Below are 18501 nucleotides of genomic sequence, written 5' to 3'. Positions count from 1 at the left end.
AGATGAGGGAATGACTTCCATGGTACTAGAGGGAGCTGTAGAGGGCAAAAACTGTAGAGGAAGACAGAGATTGGAATACGTCAAGCAAATAATTGAGGACGTAGGTTGCAAGTGCTACTCTGAGATGAAGAGGTTAGCACAGGAAAGGAATTCGTGGCGGGCCGCATCAAACCAGTCAGTAGACTGATGAAAAAAAAAAAAAAAAAGATGAGCATAACAACTGTAGAAGTAGTAGTAAGTTTAAGGCTGATTAATATGCAACTGATGCCGCATGGACTTTTTTTATGTTGCAATTAATATTGTAGTAGATTGTCCAAGTTGAATAGTGTTCTACTGTACAGGACTTTGTGAATGATTATTTTAAACTGTGGATATACCAAATACAAGAAAACACATTTTACTACATATGAGCTGACAATGTGTTTTCCCTTTATTTTCAATCTCCTCCTTCCCACCAACTAGTAAATTTAACGTTTTGGTTTTTTTTTTTTTTTTTTTTACATAAAATATATGGTTATTGGATCACCAGCTGTTCATATGTGCATATCACACTGCATATGTGATATTTTGGCCTAGAGATAAATAATTTTTTTTGAAAATTATTTTCTTTCACAGTCTCCCAATTTCAATTAGAAACTGCAGATTTCAGCCACAACCAGCCATCTTCCAGTAAGATGAATGGAGAAGTTCATCTAAACATGGAAGAAATGACATTCAGTAAATAACTTTGACTACATGCCCCACCTACTTGGTCTTATTAATTATGACATCTTTCTTTACTTTAAGAAAAAGCATTTTGAAATAACAAAGAAGTTATGGCTAATATTCCTACAACTCTCCAGACCATCTTAAAGAAATGGAGAAACAGAAATATGAGTTCTAAAATTGCCTGAAACAAGGAGCAAACACTGGCATTAGCACTTCCTGAGAGTTCTGTTCCTGAAACCTGAATTGGTTTAACAAGGCAATCGGATTTTCACTATTTTTTGTATTTATGGTACGTGAAATTCAGGATGCAAGTATCAATCCTCAAAATTAGATCAGTGCAACTAAAAAAAAAAAAACTAGTGGAAATCCAACCTTGAAGTTTTCCCAGTGTGTTTAATACCACGAAGCAAGCTCAATTTTTCAATAGGCAGCATGGTAGAATACCTGTCTGCCATGGAGGGGACCCGGATTTTATTCCAAGGTGATGCAAATTTTTAAACAAAGGTGCATGTTCTATTAGCATTCCTGTGAACATAAAGATGAAAAAAACAATCTGTAGTGCAATAGAGTGGTAACCGATAGATGGATGGTTCAAGTCTCGTTTCAGTCATTATGTTTTTTGTTTTGTTTTCCATTCAGTTCAAGTACCTACAACATTTACATATAAAATTCACCAAATAAATGCTAATTTTATGACAATTACACAGTTCTTTTTCTAATTTCATATTGCACGCAAAAATACTAACACAAAGATGGTTTGAATTAAAAACACATTACCAATTAATTTTTTCCATCTTTATATATTTAGTACTTAACTTTAAAGTCTATTTTCTTGGGTATTTTTGAGAGGTGCATCAAACTAGTTTGGGAAATTGATATCCGAATTCAGAATTTCACGTACCAGAATACTTAAAAAATACAATTATCGTGTGGGTCTCAGCGCAATTCTGAAGACGTCAGAGAATAGCATTTTATTTCCCCAGCACTTTCAGCCTTAAAGATCAAACAACCCTCTGTGAACCAGCACAGTGTACTGTCACCAATTTACCTGTGTTGAAAGGAACAATGAGGCAGTACCTAGTTCATTGAGGGCACCGTTTATGCAAAACAAAGGATATAAGAGAGCAGTTGAATGGAATGGGCAGTGTCTTGAAAGGAGGATATAAGATGAACATCAACAAAAGCAAAACGAGGATAATGGAATGTAGTCGAATTAAGTCGGGTGATGCTGAGGGAATTAGATTAGGAAATGAGACACTTGAAGTAGTAAAGGAGTTTTGCTATTTGGGGAGCAAAATAACTGATGATGGTCGAAGTAGAGAGGATATAAAATGTAGACTGGCAATGGCAAGGAAAGCGTTTCTGAAGAAGAGAAATTTGTTAACATCGAGTATTGATTTAAGTGTCAGGAAGTCGTTTCTGAAAGTATTTGTATGGAGTGTAGCCATGTATGGAAGTGAAATATGGACGATAAATAGTTTGGACAAGAAGAGAATATAAGCTTTTGAAATGTGGTGCTACAGAAGAATGCTGAAGATTAAATGAGTAGATCACATAATTAATGAGGAGGTACTGAATAGCACTGGGGAGAAGAGGAGTTTGTGGCACAACTTGACAAGAAGAAGGGACCGTTGGTAGGACATGTTCTGAGGCATCAAGGGATCACCAATTTAGTATTGGGGGGCAACATGGAGAATAAAAATCGTAGAGTGAGACCAAGAGATGAATACAGTAAGCAGATTCAGAAGGACGTAGGTTGCAGTAAGTACTGGGAGATGAAGAAGCTTGCACAGGATAGAGTAGCATGGAGAGCTGCATCAAACCAGTCTCAGGACTGAAGACCACCACAACAACAACAACAACAACAACAACAACAACAACAACAACGTGTATGAGCACACCACATCTGCTTGAGAACCATCAGTATCACATACAACTTGGCACTGAAGACTTACTTCTGCTGGTAAGCAGTTCCATGGAGCATTACCTCTGGAAACAATGGAATTACCAACAAGGTACCTTTGCTTGGAGGTGCGTGAAAATCATTACATCATAGTGCTAACTTAACATAGAATAGAATGTACAATTTGTAGTATTCAACTTCTTGTATGCATTCAACTTAAAATAAATCCTGTGTCATATAATCTGTGAAGGTGGCTGCTTGCTTTAACTTGAGAAAAGCTTGATATCTATTGTCTGAAAGCACAAACTATTCTACCATTGACACTGAGGTCCTAGGCAGAGGGTTCAGTGAATCATCTTCAGACCAAACTATCACTTTAATCTTTATGTGCATGCTCCAATTTCTCCTGTTTTATTGCAGTGATTATTCCTCCTTATGTCTGTGGGTGTCAATAAAACATCTTTGCGTTCAGAGGAGAAAGTTGGTGACCGAAATTTCATGAAAAGCTCTTGCTGCAACAAAAAAATACCTATGGTTTAATGCTCTCTCTCTCTCTCTCTCTCTCTATCTGTGTCTGTGTGTCTGTGTGTGTGTGTGTGTGTGTGTGTGTGTGTGTGTGTGTGTGTGATAACAGAAAAACTTCCAACAGAAAAACTTCCCTTCTTTGGACTTTTTCGGTGTCTTCCATCAATCCATATGACAGACAAGTATAACATAGGCAGTCCTTTTAGTAGACCTGTTGCACGTTCTCTGTGTTCTGCCAATAAAATTCATGTGATTTATCACGTAAATGTAATTTAATGGATTCCATTTTAGTATTCATGTGGACGACTTGATACCTGCCATTATTTAGAAGCAATGCCACTTTTTGCACCTTATTTAAATCATTTTCCAATCGATTGTATCTTATAATTTTGCTAGAGAGTAGATGACAGCATCATCTGCACACAATCTAAGGAGGACTGCTTAAGATTTTCTCCTAAATTGTTTGTAACACATTAGATATGAACAGCAGAGGCCTGAAACACTTCCTTGGGGAATGTCAGATATCACCTCTGTTTTACTCTATGTCTTTTTGCCAATTACTATGAACTGTGACCTTTCTGGCAGAAATCATTAATCTAGTCTCAGCTGATCGATACTCCACACACAGACACACAATCTGAGTAGAAGTCGCTTGTGAGAAATGGTATCAAAAAGCCTTCTGCAAAGCTAGAAATATGGAAAAAATTTGAGATCCCATCAATAGCACTCGTTATTTTGTGTGAATGAAGGGTTGATTGTGTTTCACAACAACGATATTTCTTGACTGTGCTGACTACGTGTCTATAGACTTTTCTTCCAGGTAATTCATGATATTCAAAACACTGTGTGTGTTTCGAACTCTTACTGCAAATCACTGTCAGTGACATGGACACGTATTTCACTGGATTACTCCTACTTCTTTTCTCGATTACTGATGTGACCTGTGCAACTTTCCAGTCTTCAGATACATATCTTCCATTAAGCAAGCAGTTGTACATTATTGAGAAGTATGAGGCTATTATGTCAGCTTACTACAAAGAAAACAAATTGGTATATGGTCTGGTCCACAGGACTTGCCTTTACTAAATGATTTAAGCTGTTTCAAAGTCACCACCAGCTGTAATTGTGTGACTGGGGTACCTACATGAAATGAGACTCAAGTTTTCTTTGAAGTGCTCAGCAACTTTATCATCCAAGTTGAGGAGAGATGGGGGAGGTTAGTGAAAGGAACTAATTTTAATTTAGTCTGGTTATCAAGTACAACCCCTACCCATACTAACTCTCAGGAACCATCTTCTTCATTTTCAATACAAGATAAACTACTACTAACAGCAACAAACACTCCACCACAAACAGTACTTACCCATCCTCTCTAAACACCATTAGGTCGTTTGTAAAAAATTTGGCTAAGCTAATATCTGGCTTTAGCCACTTTTCAGTATGTGTAACAATTTGAGCTTCAGTGCTTTCTGTTAAGCATTTGGAGGTCTGGTTCTTCTGTAACACAGTTACGACGAATTACAATCATAATACTTATTGTTGACTTGTCTACTATCTGCACCCTTTTTGAATCTCCCATAACTATTGCACAAGTTGAGGAATCTGTGCATCCTGCATGATCACAGAACCATCTGAGCTTCTCATTCAGGTCCTCCACTCTGCTCTGTACCAATGATCCACAGCTGGTACTGTTGACAATGCTATAGATGAGCTCCACCTTTCTCTCATTAGCAGGACTGGCAACCTTTGCCAACTCAGACAGCCACCCAAAACTAGAGACAACCCCTTCAAATCCAAAGCAACACAAATCGTTAGACAGGAGCCATCACCTGCAGTTGCCTGCTCCCTTGTTCTTCATGACACTGAGAAGCACCCGTTCCGCATATGGAATGACTCCTCCATTCTGTGCACTACATACTGCATTTTTTCCCCTCCTTGGCAGCCGTATCCCTAAGCGGCCACATTACTTGTCTAACAGTGGAGCTCCCAACTACCAGTAATACCAGTCTGTGAATCACCACATCTTGTGGGCTGAGAGGCTTCCTCTGAAACAGGGCACACAACTGCATCTGGTTGAAGATCTGTATCAGCCATAGATAGCATCTGAAATCTTTTTGCCAGGTGAACCAGGGAGGCCTTTCGATTGGCCCCCCAGGAAGATCTTTGACTGCCTGCCACAATCTAAAGCAACCCCTCACTCTACCAAGGGTAAGGGTACCCTCAATGGTGGCACAATGAGGGTAGTCATTGCAGTGGATCAATCGGGAGATAGTAAATCAAAATGGGTCACTTCTTGACAGCATCTCATTGCAACTCACAGACTAAACATTGTGCTGAAATCTGCTGCTGCTGCTGAGATAGAAGCTGGAGCCCAATTATGTTTTTCCTCCACTCCGCATAGCTTAACCCAGATCCGTGATGGACTTGTAGCCAGTGGACGGTCCAAACATAGTCTTTCTGTTGAAGGGTGAGCAATGATTATGTATGATTGAGACTCTTTGGCCAACTTAGGTTTAAATATGTTTTGTAAGGGCCAGGAAATTCCATCACATAGTCAGTATGTTGCTGCCACTTGATACAGAAACCAGGGATAGAGCCTTTTCATTAAGTTCCTGCTACTAGTCTGATGTCTGAACAGTGCATCGTACCAAATCTCTCTACGTAAAAAATTTAAACCATCACTTGTAAACTAAACTGGCCGGCATCAATACTATATAAAATTGTTGGACACAGGATGTCTTCATCCTGCTTTTCACAGTTCGTCCCTAAAATGTATATGGCTTTAAGTGCTCATATTTTAATGATTCACAAATGTGGTGGCCATGTGAGCCTGATCAAATATGAAACTTATGAACCTAGTTGACTGGCTAAAACAATGATCTTTCAAACAGTTTTGTTTCACTGAAATTGTGACAGTTGCAATTAACATCAACAAAGGCCAATATTTCTTGGCAGGGGTACGTATGGAGGGGGGGGGGGGGGGGGGTAGGATCTTTCATGTAATTACCAGTTGCAGATCCCCATTCTCCCAGACACACAACATTCTGCTGCCACACCCCTCAGTGGTTGCTACACCACACCCAGAATAGACAGTGAGGAGTGTGGGGTAGTGCTGACCACCTCATAGGCTGGGACTTTCAGGACTGCAAAGCCTGTACATTAGCTGGTCCCTTGAGGGAACGAATAGGATAGTCAGAGGTTACAATTGCAGCTTTGACAGGAAGAAATATGGCCAAATCTCAGAACCCTTGTCAGTTCCTCTTACACAAAACTATAACAAGCATGCATCACACGTGGTGTGTCTAGGAAGTTCAGTGAATGGTGATCTGATCGGTAACTTGGCACATGTGTGCATGCATGTGTATGGGTCTTCAGGGACTTGATAATCTATACACAGCATGCACTGCATGTGACTAACTGCATAAACAGACTGTGACCAGTTGAACGTCGTCAGTGTGAGAGGAAGTGTCACAGCACAATAGACCAACACGTAAACAAGTTCTGCTACAAATTGGGGAAGACTGCAACGGAGACACATGGAATGTTGGTGCAGGTGTAGGGGAAGGAAGCTGTGAGCGGAAAATATGTTTATGAATTGTTTAAGCTCTTCCGTGAAGGAAAGAAACAACTGAGAATGAGCCACATTCAGGTTGGCCATCGACAAGCAGAACCCCAGTGAAGATTGAGAAAGTGCGACAAATACTGGCACAAAATAGGCGACGGAACAAGGACACAGTGCACACCATTGTCCGTTATGATTTGGTAAGTGGAAGATCTGCTCCCAACGTGTGCCGCCCAAGCTCACAGACTAGCAGAAAGCAAAACAGATGGAAACTTCTTGTGCTTTTATTTCCATGTGTGACCAGGATCCATTGTTTCTGAACACAATCATCACGGAAGATGGGACATGGTACTACCAGTTCGATACCGAATCAAAACAGCAATCGATGTCATGATGTTCACCATCTTCTCCACAACCAAAGAAAAGCTGCCTGCAAAAATCCAAGGTGAAAACACTGATCGCCTTCTTCGACAACAATGGCATCCACAAGGAATTTATTCCTGCAGGTCAAAGCATTAATGTTGCATTTTACCAGCCCATTTCGAATCAATTCTACAACGTATCTGGCAGGTTTGGCCAGAGTTGCACAGGACTGGTAAATGGATGTTGCTCTAAGACAATGCCCTTGCACACTGCGCTATCTGTGAGCTCCAATTCCTGGTGCACAAGATGGTGACTGTTCTTGAACACCCTCCGTATTCCCCTGATCTGGCTCCTGCAGACTTTATATACATAATTTTCAGTAAATTAAAATCAGTAGTGTCATATCTCAACGAGGAACTTTAAACTTTCAGCATAGGACAAGAGCATGTAGAGAAACTATGGCAAAGCAAAAACTAAAATGCTTAATTCCATTTTCATATGTTCCTTTACAGAGGAATACCCAGGATAACTGCCCCAATTTAATCCTCGTACCACTGAAAAGATGAACAAAGTAAGTACTAGTGTCAGCGTTGTTGAGAACCAGCTGAAATTTTTTAAACTGAATGAAGCTCTGGGCCCTATGGTTTCCCTGTCAGATTCTATACTGAATTTGCAGCTGAGTTAGTCCCTCTTCTAACTACAATCTATTGTACATCCCTCTAACAAAAAACGGTGCCCCATTCTTGGCAAAAAGCACAGGTCACATCCGTCTACAAGAAGGATAGTAGAAGTGATCCACAAAACTACTGTCCAGCATCTCTGTCAGATTTGTTGTATAATCTTAGAGCTTATTCTGAGCTCAAACATAATGAGGTATTTAACAGAATGACTTCCTCAATGCCAACCAGCATGGATTACAAAAACATTGGTCACATGAAACCCAACTTGCACTCTTCTCACATGACGTACTGAAAGCTTTGGATATAGGCAGGTAGATGCAATATTTCTTGATTTCTGCAGAGCATTTGAGTCATAACCACTTGTCAAAAATATGATTATATGAAGTATCAATTTAAATTGGTGACTGAACTGAGGAATTTTTGGTAGGGAGGACACAGCATGTTATCTTGGATGGAGATTCACTGTCAGACGTAGACGGGTGTGCCCCAGGAAAGTGTGTTGGGACCCTTGCTGTTCATGTAGTATATTAATGAGCTTGCAGATAGTAGTAACCTCAGGCATTTGGTAGATGATGCAGTACCCTATAATGAGTACTATCTGAAAACAGCTGCATAAATATTCAGTCAGGTATTGGTAAGATTTCAAAGTGGTGCAATGATTGGCAACTTGCTTTTGGTTCAGAAATGTAAAATTGTAAATTTCATGAAACGAGAAAACTTAAGTTTCCTGTGACTATAATGTCAAAGAGTCACAATTGGAATCAGGCAATCTGTGCGAATACCTGGGCATAACACTTTGTAGGGATATGAAATGGAATGATCACATAGGCTCAGTCATTTGTAAAGCAAGTTTTAGACTTCGGTTTATTGCAATCAGCTACAAAGGAGATTGCTTACAAATCACTCGTGCACCCAGTTGTAGTATACTGATCAAGTGTGGGGACTCTTACCAGATAGGGCTAATAGGGGATACTGAAAATATACAGAGAAGGGCAGTAAGAATGGTCACTGGTTTGTTTAATCCTAGGGACAGTGTCACAGAGATACTGAAGGAACTGAACTGCAAGACTGTTTAAGACAGACGTAAACTATCCTGAGAAAGTCTGTTAACAAAGTTTCAAGAACCAGCTTTGAATGACGATTCTAGGAATATACTACAACCCCTCCGTATCACTTACAAAGGGATTGTGAGGGTAAGATCTGAAAATTACTACATACACAGAGGCATTCAAACAATCATTCTTCCCACACTCCATTCATCAATGGCGTGGGAGAGACCCAAATAACTGGTACAATGGGGTGTATCCTCTGCCATGCACCTCTTTGTTTGCAGAGTATAGACGTAAGCGTGTAAGGAAGGAATGAACCCCTTCAGGGGACTGGGACGAGGGTGTCAAACCACTTCAACTATCTGGGAAGAATGTGGTGGCAAATCGTCTTTCTGAAGGTAATGGATTCCTGTGGGGTGCTGTATGCGGGCAGTCCGAATCATGTGATTGAGTCTAATGTTCCAGCATTGTGTACCCACAATAAATAATGGCAGAAAAAAATCAGGGACCCAATTTCATTCTGTGCAAATATTCCACAAATAAAAGACCACTGCCAAGCTGAGAAGTGTCTTGTTGGCAATCAGGATGCATCACACTGTGGCTTTTGAAATGCTCTAACCTTGAAATCAGTGTGCACAAACATAGCACAACTAACAGATCCATATTTTTCCATATTTTAAGCATCCAGTAACAGCCATTTTGTGCCTCCAGCATCCTCTGACATTAATTAAGCAATTATACATGTGGGGAGATCTGCACTCCATAGCATGAAGATAATTCTCTGTGGAATAGCTGTCACTATTCAACACTGAATTAGTAAGTAATTTACTGCACTGAAGCCTGTCTGTCTGCTACTACAAAATACAGTAGCTGACTTTGGCCTTGCTATGTTTGCCCAAATCAAGAATTCACTGTACGCATTTGGTGTAGCGACACATGATAGTTCACTACCTAGAGGTGCAGTGTGTTGGTTAATAATTCCACCCGATGACATGCCAAACTATTGAGAGAGAGAGAGAGAGAGAGAGAGAGAGAGAGAGAGAGAGAGAGAAGCCAAATCTTATTTAATTGTTCAGGAGTATATGCCCAAAGATATAAGCTGATGAGTAACAGAATTAAAGTACATAACTATCTCTGCCCTAAGTTTCACTTGCGGGTTTCGAATCATCTTGATGAAAAAATAGTTCACCTAGAGGCCTGCTTTAGAATGCCCATGATTTAGATTCTTTCAGCCATTTCATTAGATCAGAATTTCTTAGATGGGAAGTTGCTTTAACCTCTTGGCCCCTATAGTTTTTGCCTCAGACCAACATTTTATTCATTCTGTTTTTAAGTACCATTACCTTTAGCATGAATCCACCAATGCTACTGCAACCCTGAATCAGGACTTCAGTATTATAAGAAAATATCAAACGTAAGATTGTTTGTGAATCTGGTCATACATGACAACATTCGGTAGTCATAGGCTGCTAAATAATCTTTTACAGCATTTATTCTTTAATGTAATAGATATGTCCTACATGATACCAACCTGGAAATGTATCAGGTATTCCACAGTTTTGCGGCCCCCCTTGTCTGTTTTCACTAGAACCTTCAGCACCTAAAACAGCAACAGAGAGGAATGAAAGCAAATGTGGAATAATGAAGAATGTACATAAATGAATATGGCAAATGATTACATTGTGTGTACAGGAAACTAATAAAAACATAAATGGCAATGATAAATATAAATTAAGGAGTATGTTAGGAAACATAGGATTGAGGTTAGGTAAAAAACAGTATATTTGAAAGCACAATATAATGAAAATTGGTGCTTATCGGTTGACTGGCCCCATTTCTGGCACAATGTCTGCACTTGTTTGGCTTCCTTATAGAATTATTGTACAGGTGCTATGAACCACATGACTACAGCAATATGATGCATGACACTTGTAAATAATGTGATAGTTATAGCCTCCTGAAGATGGGTACTAGGTCTCTGAAACCTATTAAGTAAATAAGATTCTTTTCTGCAACTGGTTGCTGATTAATTCGGTACATTCAGATACAGTTGCTAAAGAGGTATACAATATTATAACACTTACAGAAATGTATCATCAGGCTGATTTGGATTCTGAGTACAAAAACCCACTTATGGCTGCTACTGCAGAGCTATTGGGCATGGCCCATATTGCAATGGGGTGCCAGTTTTCTCACGTTAAAAGAAACCAGCAGTGGTTAAGCCACCTGGACCATGCAACACTGGTCTACGATTTTCCATCCGTACACTCACGTTTCACATAGCCACAAACTATGCGGATGCAGAATATGCTATACAGGGTGTTTCAGAAAGGACTTTACAAATTTAGAAATTCATTAAAATTAATTGAAAGAATATACAGAACTGGGTTTAGTACTTTTTGTACAGAAACACATCAAGTTTTTTTACCTCAAACTAAAGGTGTTGTATGTGGCTTCCGTTGGTTATCCTGCACACATCCCACTGGAAGTCCATTTCCTCCCAAACTTGCTGTAACATTGCAGGTGTAACTTTCTCAGGGGCGGTGCAAATTCTTGATCTACGTTCAGGTAGAGAGCCTGGCACAGGAGGTACAAACACGATATCCTTGATGAATCCCATAAAAATAAAATAAAAAAATGAGTGGTGTCATCACGGCCAATCTATTGACCTGGAAAGCGACCACTGAGAAAATCCCAGTCATCAGCCAGGTAGTGGTGTGGTGTACCACCTTGCATTTTGTTCTTGGTCATCCTCATCGATCTGTGATATCAAAAATTGTTGTAACATATCCAGGTACACTTTCTCGTTGATGGTTCTCTCACAGAAAAAAGGGGCTCTACACTTTATTCTGGCTCAATACACAACAAAAATTAAGTTTAGGGCTATCATGAACATGTTGTAATGTTTGATATGGATTTTCGCTGCCCCAAATCCTACTGTTGTGTGTGTTACCCTTGCCACTTGCCAAATCAACTCGTCAGAAAAGATGATTTTGTCCAAGAAATGTTCATCCTCGAGTAACCCATTTAACATATCCGACAGAAGTTCTCGTGACCAATTTTATCAGTGTCTAATTGCTCGTACGATCATCAGTCTGTACGGTTCAAATGCAAACGGTCTCTCAACATATGCCAAACAGTCGTATGTGGGATTTGCAGGTCGCGAGATGCACACCGGGTCAATTTCGTAGGGCTGTTGACGAAATGTTGTCCCACTCCCTCAACATGTCGTCAGATGTGCTTGGACGACCTGATGATTTCCCATGTCTTACCGAGGACCCTGTTTTGACAAAACATTTATGCCACTCATAAATTGTAAGCCTAGCAGTAGGATCTCTAGCATACTTGGTACGGAAATTACACTGAATTCTTGTCGCCGACTTTTATTCTTCAAAGCAAAACACACAGCTCGCACACTTGATTCCAGTGAAGTCAGCCATCTTTAACGCAACTGCCGCTAGCGCTCCTTACGGTGTGATTCGGCACTAGCGAACTAGGTGAGACAAAACTTTATGTATTTCCCTACAAACTGATACTACAATCATCTCTGTAGATTCTATGAGTTAATTTATATGAATTTTCAAAGTTGTAAAGTTTTTCAACACCCTTTACTTAAACTGTCGTTTGAGGTACAGGATGTTTCAAACCACAATTAAACTAGCATGTCAAAAGCATTGCACAATAAAATGACATATCAAAAATTCTATAACATGAATCCTTTACAAAATTGTCAGACAGCCTACTCTGAACTTCACCAAACAAAATGTGACAATGGTGTAAGAGTTAAGGCAGTTTATACAATGGATGTTGCAGCTGTTATGCAACAATTTCACAAACAATGCACAGTTAAATTTTGACACTTATAACCACTTTGGTTCTGTAGTTATTACAGCAAAAAATAACATTCCTCAAAGAATACTACACAACTGTAGAACATAAGATATATTAGATTTGAGTACCAGTAGAATATGGGTGTTTTTTGAACATACTTCCACCTGCTTTTCTTTTTAGGGCCATATACGCTCTTTCATTGCAAAATGAAATGTTTGTTTAGTTACAACATGGTCTTTCTAATGAAAACAGTATAGAAGAGTTGCCATATACGCTCTTTCATTGCAAAATGAAATGTTTGTTTAGTTACAACATGGTCTTTCTAATGAAAACAGTATAGAAGAGTTTGCACAAAATCCTTTTTGTAAAAGTTGGCAAAAAATATCCACATTTGCCACTGTTACAAAAATGCTCATCTTTGCCCTCGATTTATAAATAATTGGAAAGCAATTACACGCAAAGTTTCAGGCTTATACCACAATTATTTCCATAGATAAAGCTAAATTTCACCTTTTTAGAGGCTCTTTTCAGCTGACTTTGCTTCAAATTAATATCTATAAAAATTATTCAAGAAATCTTTTTATTATTATTTGGCTTAAGAGAGAGCAGAAAGTTGTACAAGATGGCCTCCGTTTGTTTCTTTCAAGAAAATACTGTGAGAGATGATGTGTCCCAAATTTGATGAAAACCTGGGGTCAAAAGAGTGACTACCTCTGCAAGTATTGGATTGGTGATGGTGAAACCTTACAGATGTTTATTGGGAACATGTGAGAATGTTCATACAAAGTCATACCAAATCCATGATGGTCATGCAGGAAGCTCTAGACAACTTGTCATGACATGACCCAGCCTTTAAATTTGTGTTTTTTATCAGGTAAACAGAATTTAGCGGATTTACTATGCATGTGGATGACTTCACACTTCTCATTATTTAGAGTCAACTGCAACTTTTTTCACCCTATAGATATCTTACTGAAATCTCTCTGTAATTGGTTTTAATTTTCTGATCACTCTACTAGACTGTAAATGACAGCATCATCTGCAAACTAACTAAGAAAGCTGCTCAGATAGTCTCCTAAATCATTTATATAGATCCAGTACAGATGAGGGCCCATAACATTTTGCTGAGGATGCCAGGTATTACTTTCATTTTATTTGATACTTTCCATCAGTTACAACAAAATGTGGCCTTTCTGACAAAGTCATAAATCACATTGCACAAGTGAGACGAGACTTCATAGGCACACAATGAGATTACCATAGGCGTGCAATGTGATTTAAATAGTGTGCGAGGCCCTGGGGGCGTATTGTGGTGTTAACAACAGCCAATGTACGGGACAAATTCCCTTGCTCAACTCCTGGTGGTCTCCAACAGATGGTGCGAGATGGCAGGCACAGATGTGAAGGATTAAAGTGTTTCTTGTACATTATACAGTGATCATCCATTGTGATGGTTAGATGTGGTTGACCAGAATCTTGACACTGAGTATGCCTGCCCTTACATTTTCCATGGACCATCGTTACATCTGAATATCAATTGTTTGTAGCTGTATGAAGTTACAATGACATTCAACTTCTAGGTGCTTCACTTTTGTTAGGCAGTGTAGAACATTTTTGAGAATTTCAAGGAAAAAGCATACACCAACATCTGTTTGACACACACACACACACACACACACACACACACACACACACACAGACAGACAGACAGACAGACAGACAGAGAGAGAGAGAGAGAGAGAGAGAGAGAGAGAGAGAGAGAGAGAGAGCAGTCTATGAAGTTGCTTATGCATAACCCACCCTTGTGTGATACTTTTCTATCTGGGAGTAAGATGACCTTTGAACGCAATTTCCAAATAGAGGTATAAATCCCTTAACAGATATATTATCCATTTCTGACTGTTCTATTCAAATCCACAAGTTTATGACACTAAGCCACAGTCCTGAGACTTTGTAACCACAAATGTCTTCTCTGATCACATCCAAATTACCCTTCTAACTTTAACAGGAGGTTGCGACAGCACCAATTTTTAATGAATTATTGCTGTAAAACTCATCTGAAGACAAATACCATTTCTTGTTGTGTGTTTAGCAGTTCTTTCTTGAGATTAGTTTAGCAATGAGAGGATTGTGGGTTGGTTTTTCACTGGGGTGGCTAATGTGGGGGTTATTAAAGTATTCGGTAAGGTGGACTTATGAAGGCTGTAAATTAAGCACACAAGATAATAGATTTTTAAATCAATGCAGGAAGATTTATGCTCTTCCGGCAGACTTAGAAATTGTGTACTCTATTTGATTTATCGAAGAGGAAAGAAGATGAGGAGAACTGGAAAATGACAAGTAAAAAGCTAAAGAAGAAACCATAAGATTTGAAATTTCAGTTAGCTGTCAGCTTCACACAACATCACAACACAGCAGTGTGCAGCAGACTCTCAGCAATGATACTAAGACTAAATTAGCAACAACAAAAAATTTTTGCTACATAGGAGAGGCGAAGGGAACACGTTACAAGAAAACTTAGGTGTAAAATATCTGGTAACAAGCATCATAAAATCAAGTGCAAGTGATATTTTGAGAAGGAAATCAGGTACTCATTGGAAAAGGTGCAGCAAGCAATCTGGCTAATGATAGATTACGGCATTAAAGATGACCTGTACTGAACAGGAGTAGGAACAACACACACAAATTTTTACAGGAAGCGAAAGCACAAAGTAAACAATATTATAATTAAAATGGACACTTTTGTTTTAGAATGAGGAAACAGGCAGGCTGACATAAAATAAAGCAGAAAAAAGTTCAGTCCAAGTTGACAAACTAAGGAACTTCAACAGCACAGTGCAGTTGATGTGAAAGGAAAAATAGGCAAACAAAGAGGCAGAAGGACTGTCAGCGTGACACAAAGGGTAGGGAGGAGTGAGAATGGGTTGCACCAGAGGTGCTACAAGTGACTTGGCACCGGCACAACCGCTGTCCCATACCAATCCCCACACCATACCATAATTGTGTCAACATCGGGGGAAGAAGACAAGAAAATGAGAAACAAACAGCACAAAAGACCAGACAAAAATATGGAAAAAGGGGAGGTTGCAAAACCTGGCTGGTATAGAGGTGTGGCCAAAGGCCTCCCAAACACTAACTGAGGGACTCCAATTCTGGAATAAAATTCAGGTATTTAAATCTAAGCTGACAAACCACTGTCTTTAAGAAAACCGAGGATGGACGTAACAAAGTTAGTGTCTTCCACTAACACTTGGGACAACGAAAGTGGCAGAGTGTATTTATTGTGAAGGTTTAAAAGGTGGTGACAGTCCAGCCTCTTTGTGGTCCTGCAACTATGAAGGGGAGTGGCTACTTATACAGTAAAAACAATGGGTCAACCAGGTATGGAAGATTCCCACTGGGAGTGAAGGGAAGAACGCTATGTGACAGAGACCCCTTAATTGCACAGAGGACTCAGAAGAGAGCCTCCAATGCCAAGGAACTAACCAAATAGGTATATTCAGGAAAAAAACGTGCAGAACAGGAAAAGATGGAATGTGGAGACTGTGGCAGGGCCTAATCAGCTGACCCACCCAGGTGACATTGCTAAGCTATGAAGAGAAGAGTACGAAGGCGAGCAGGAAAAGATCGGATAGTGATGGTTAGAGAAGCAGCCAATCACCTGAAGGCAGATGGGGGACAACCAAGTAAGTCTGTTGTCAAATGAAAGACCCAAGAAATGGAACTGGAGGACCATGGTTAGGTATTGGGTGTCAAGGTAGACCGTAGAATGGCAACAGAAATGCATCACCTGCCATTCAAGGTGAGAGAACCGAAAACAGTGTCCACGTGGAAGCAGGCTGGATGGCGCCCTGGAGTTGTCACTCCACAGAGGCCACTAAGCGGGAACCAGCCCAGATATCAAAATCATCCACATACAGAGCAGAGGTGACTAATGGTCTGATGGACACGAGTCCATTAACAGCAATGAGGAAAAGAAGGAGACTTAATATGGGAGAGGGGGGGGTGGGGAGACGGAGGGGGGGGGGGGGGAGACGGAGGGGGGGTGGGGAGACGGAGGGGGGGGGGAGACGGAGGGGGAGGGGTGGGGAGACGGAGGGGGGGTGGGGAGACGGAGGGGGGGTGGGGAGACGGAGGGGGGGTGGGGAGACGGAGGGGGGGTGGGGAGACGGAGGGGGGGTGGGGAGACGGAGGGGGGGTGGGGAGACGGAGGGGGGGTGGGGAGACGGAGGGGGGGTGGGGAGACGGAGGGGGGGTGGGGAGACGGAGGGGGGGTGGGGAGACGGAGGGGGGGTGGGGAGACGGAGGGGGGGTGGGGAGACGGAGGGGGGGTGGGGAGACGGAGGGGGGGTGGGGAGACGGAGGGGGGGTGGGGAGACGGAGGGGGGGTGGGGAGACGGAGGGGGGGTGGGGAGACGGAGGGGGGGTGGGGAGACGGAGGGGGGGCGGGGGGGAGACGGAGGGGGGGTGGGGAGACGGAGGGGGGGTGGGGAGACGGAGGGGGGGTGGGGAGACGGAGGGGGGGTGGGGAGACGGAGGGGGGGTGGGGAGACGGAGGGGGGGTGGGGAGACGGAGGGGGGGTGGGGAGACGGAGGGGGGGTCGGGAGACGGAGGGGGGGTCGGGAGACGGAGGGGGGGTCGGGAGACGGAGGGGGGGTCGGGAGACGGAGGGGGGGTCGGGAGACGGAGGGGGGGTGGGGAGACGGAGGGGGGGTGGGGAGACGGAGGGGGGGTGGGGAGACGGAGGGGGGGTGGGGAGACGGAGGGGGGGTGGGGAGACGGAGGGGGGGTGGGGAGACGGAGGGGGGGTGGGGAGACGGAGGGGGGGTGGGGAGACGGAGGGGGGGTGGGGAGACGGAGGGGGGGTGGGGAGACGGAGGGGGGGTGGGGAGGAAGAGAGAGCGATACCAGAGGTGCTAATGATCATATCTGACACTTCATGGACAACTTCGTCAATACAACCTGGCAATTGAGGGGTAAATATGACCTGGGAGGAATATAGAGACCAATTAACACAATGGAAAGCCCAGCAGCGTAATCTGGTCATCTGGAGGCAGGAAGGAAACAAGCGAATCAACAGGAAATGGTCGCTATCACAAAGGTCATTGTGCAGCAACCAGTGTAATGAAAGGAGAAGGGGAGGAGAAGTGAGTGTAAGATCAATGGCAGAGAAAACAGCTCTCAAAAGGGTAGGTGAAACATCATTAAGATGGTACAGGTTGTGGTCTGCAAGAAACTTGACTATGAGGAGACCCCGACTAGATGAAAAAGAACTGCCCCACAACACGTGTTGTGCATTAAAATTCCCAAGGAAGAGGAAGGGTGAGAGGATATGCTGAGGGAGAGCAATTAGGGCAGCCACTGGAAGCCCTCAAAAGGTCCATCTGGTTCCAACAAAGCATGAATCCACGGGTCAATGAGTGAGCATCAGTAAAACAAAATTCCTGGAGAACGAAAAGCTGTCGAGCAGAAGGAAATTACGGTTTGCAACACTGGAAGGTGACTCCAGTAACCATTGCAATACCACTGGACAAGCATGGAATGAAGATCCAAATGGAAGGTGAATGGGCTGAAGCCAAACATGCTACTGAGTAACCATCAGCCACCAACTAAGACACAAATACATCCATAAAGAAGTAGTCAGATTCAGGTTGCGAGGAGGGACTTGGCACTGCCAAGGGATATGGAGCAGTCTTGTCCTGGAACTTAAGTTTTTTCTTCTTTTCTTTCACAGATCGAGGAGTGCAGGGCCAGAAGAGAGCAGGCTTCAGCAAGATCTGGAACAGACAGTGGGCAACCTTAAGGCCCACAGACTGTCTCCCACACCCAGCTTGTGACAACAGGCTACTGCTTTAGGAGATGCCAGGAGGGGTGCTGAG

At 42.0% G+C, this 18501-nt stretch overlaps 1 protein-coding gene across 2 annotated transcripts in view; it reads right to left on the bottom strand.

Moving 5' to 3' along the window:
• LOC126457429 (male-specific lethal 3 homolog) overlaps nucleotides 1-18501 on the bottom strand; it is a 149215-nt gene that overhangs the window by 104228 nt on the left and 26486 nt on the right. For both annotated transcript variants that reach the window (XM_050093699.1, XM_050093700.1), the window contains exon 2: nucleotides 10322-10390. In XM_050093699.1, the coding sequence (XP_049949656.1) occupies nucleotides 10322-10390 (69 nt within the window). The remainder of the gene's footprint in view (nucleotides 1-10321; nucleotides 10391-18501) is intronic.

Source organism: Schistocerca serialis, chromosome 2, assembly GCF_023864345.2.
Source record: "Schistocerca serialis cubense isolate TAMUIC-IGC-003099 chromosome 2, iqSchSeri2.2, whole genome shotgun sequence".
Lineage (NCBI taxonomy): Eukaryota > Metazoa > Arthropoda > Insecta > Orthoptera > Acrididae > Schistocerca > Schistocerca serialis.
This window is presented reverse-complemented; position numbering and strand designations above follow the sequence as displayed.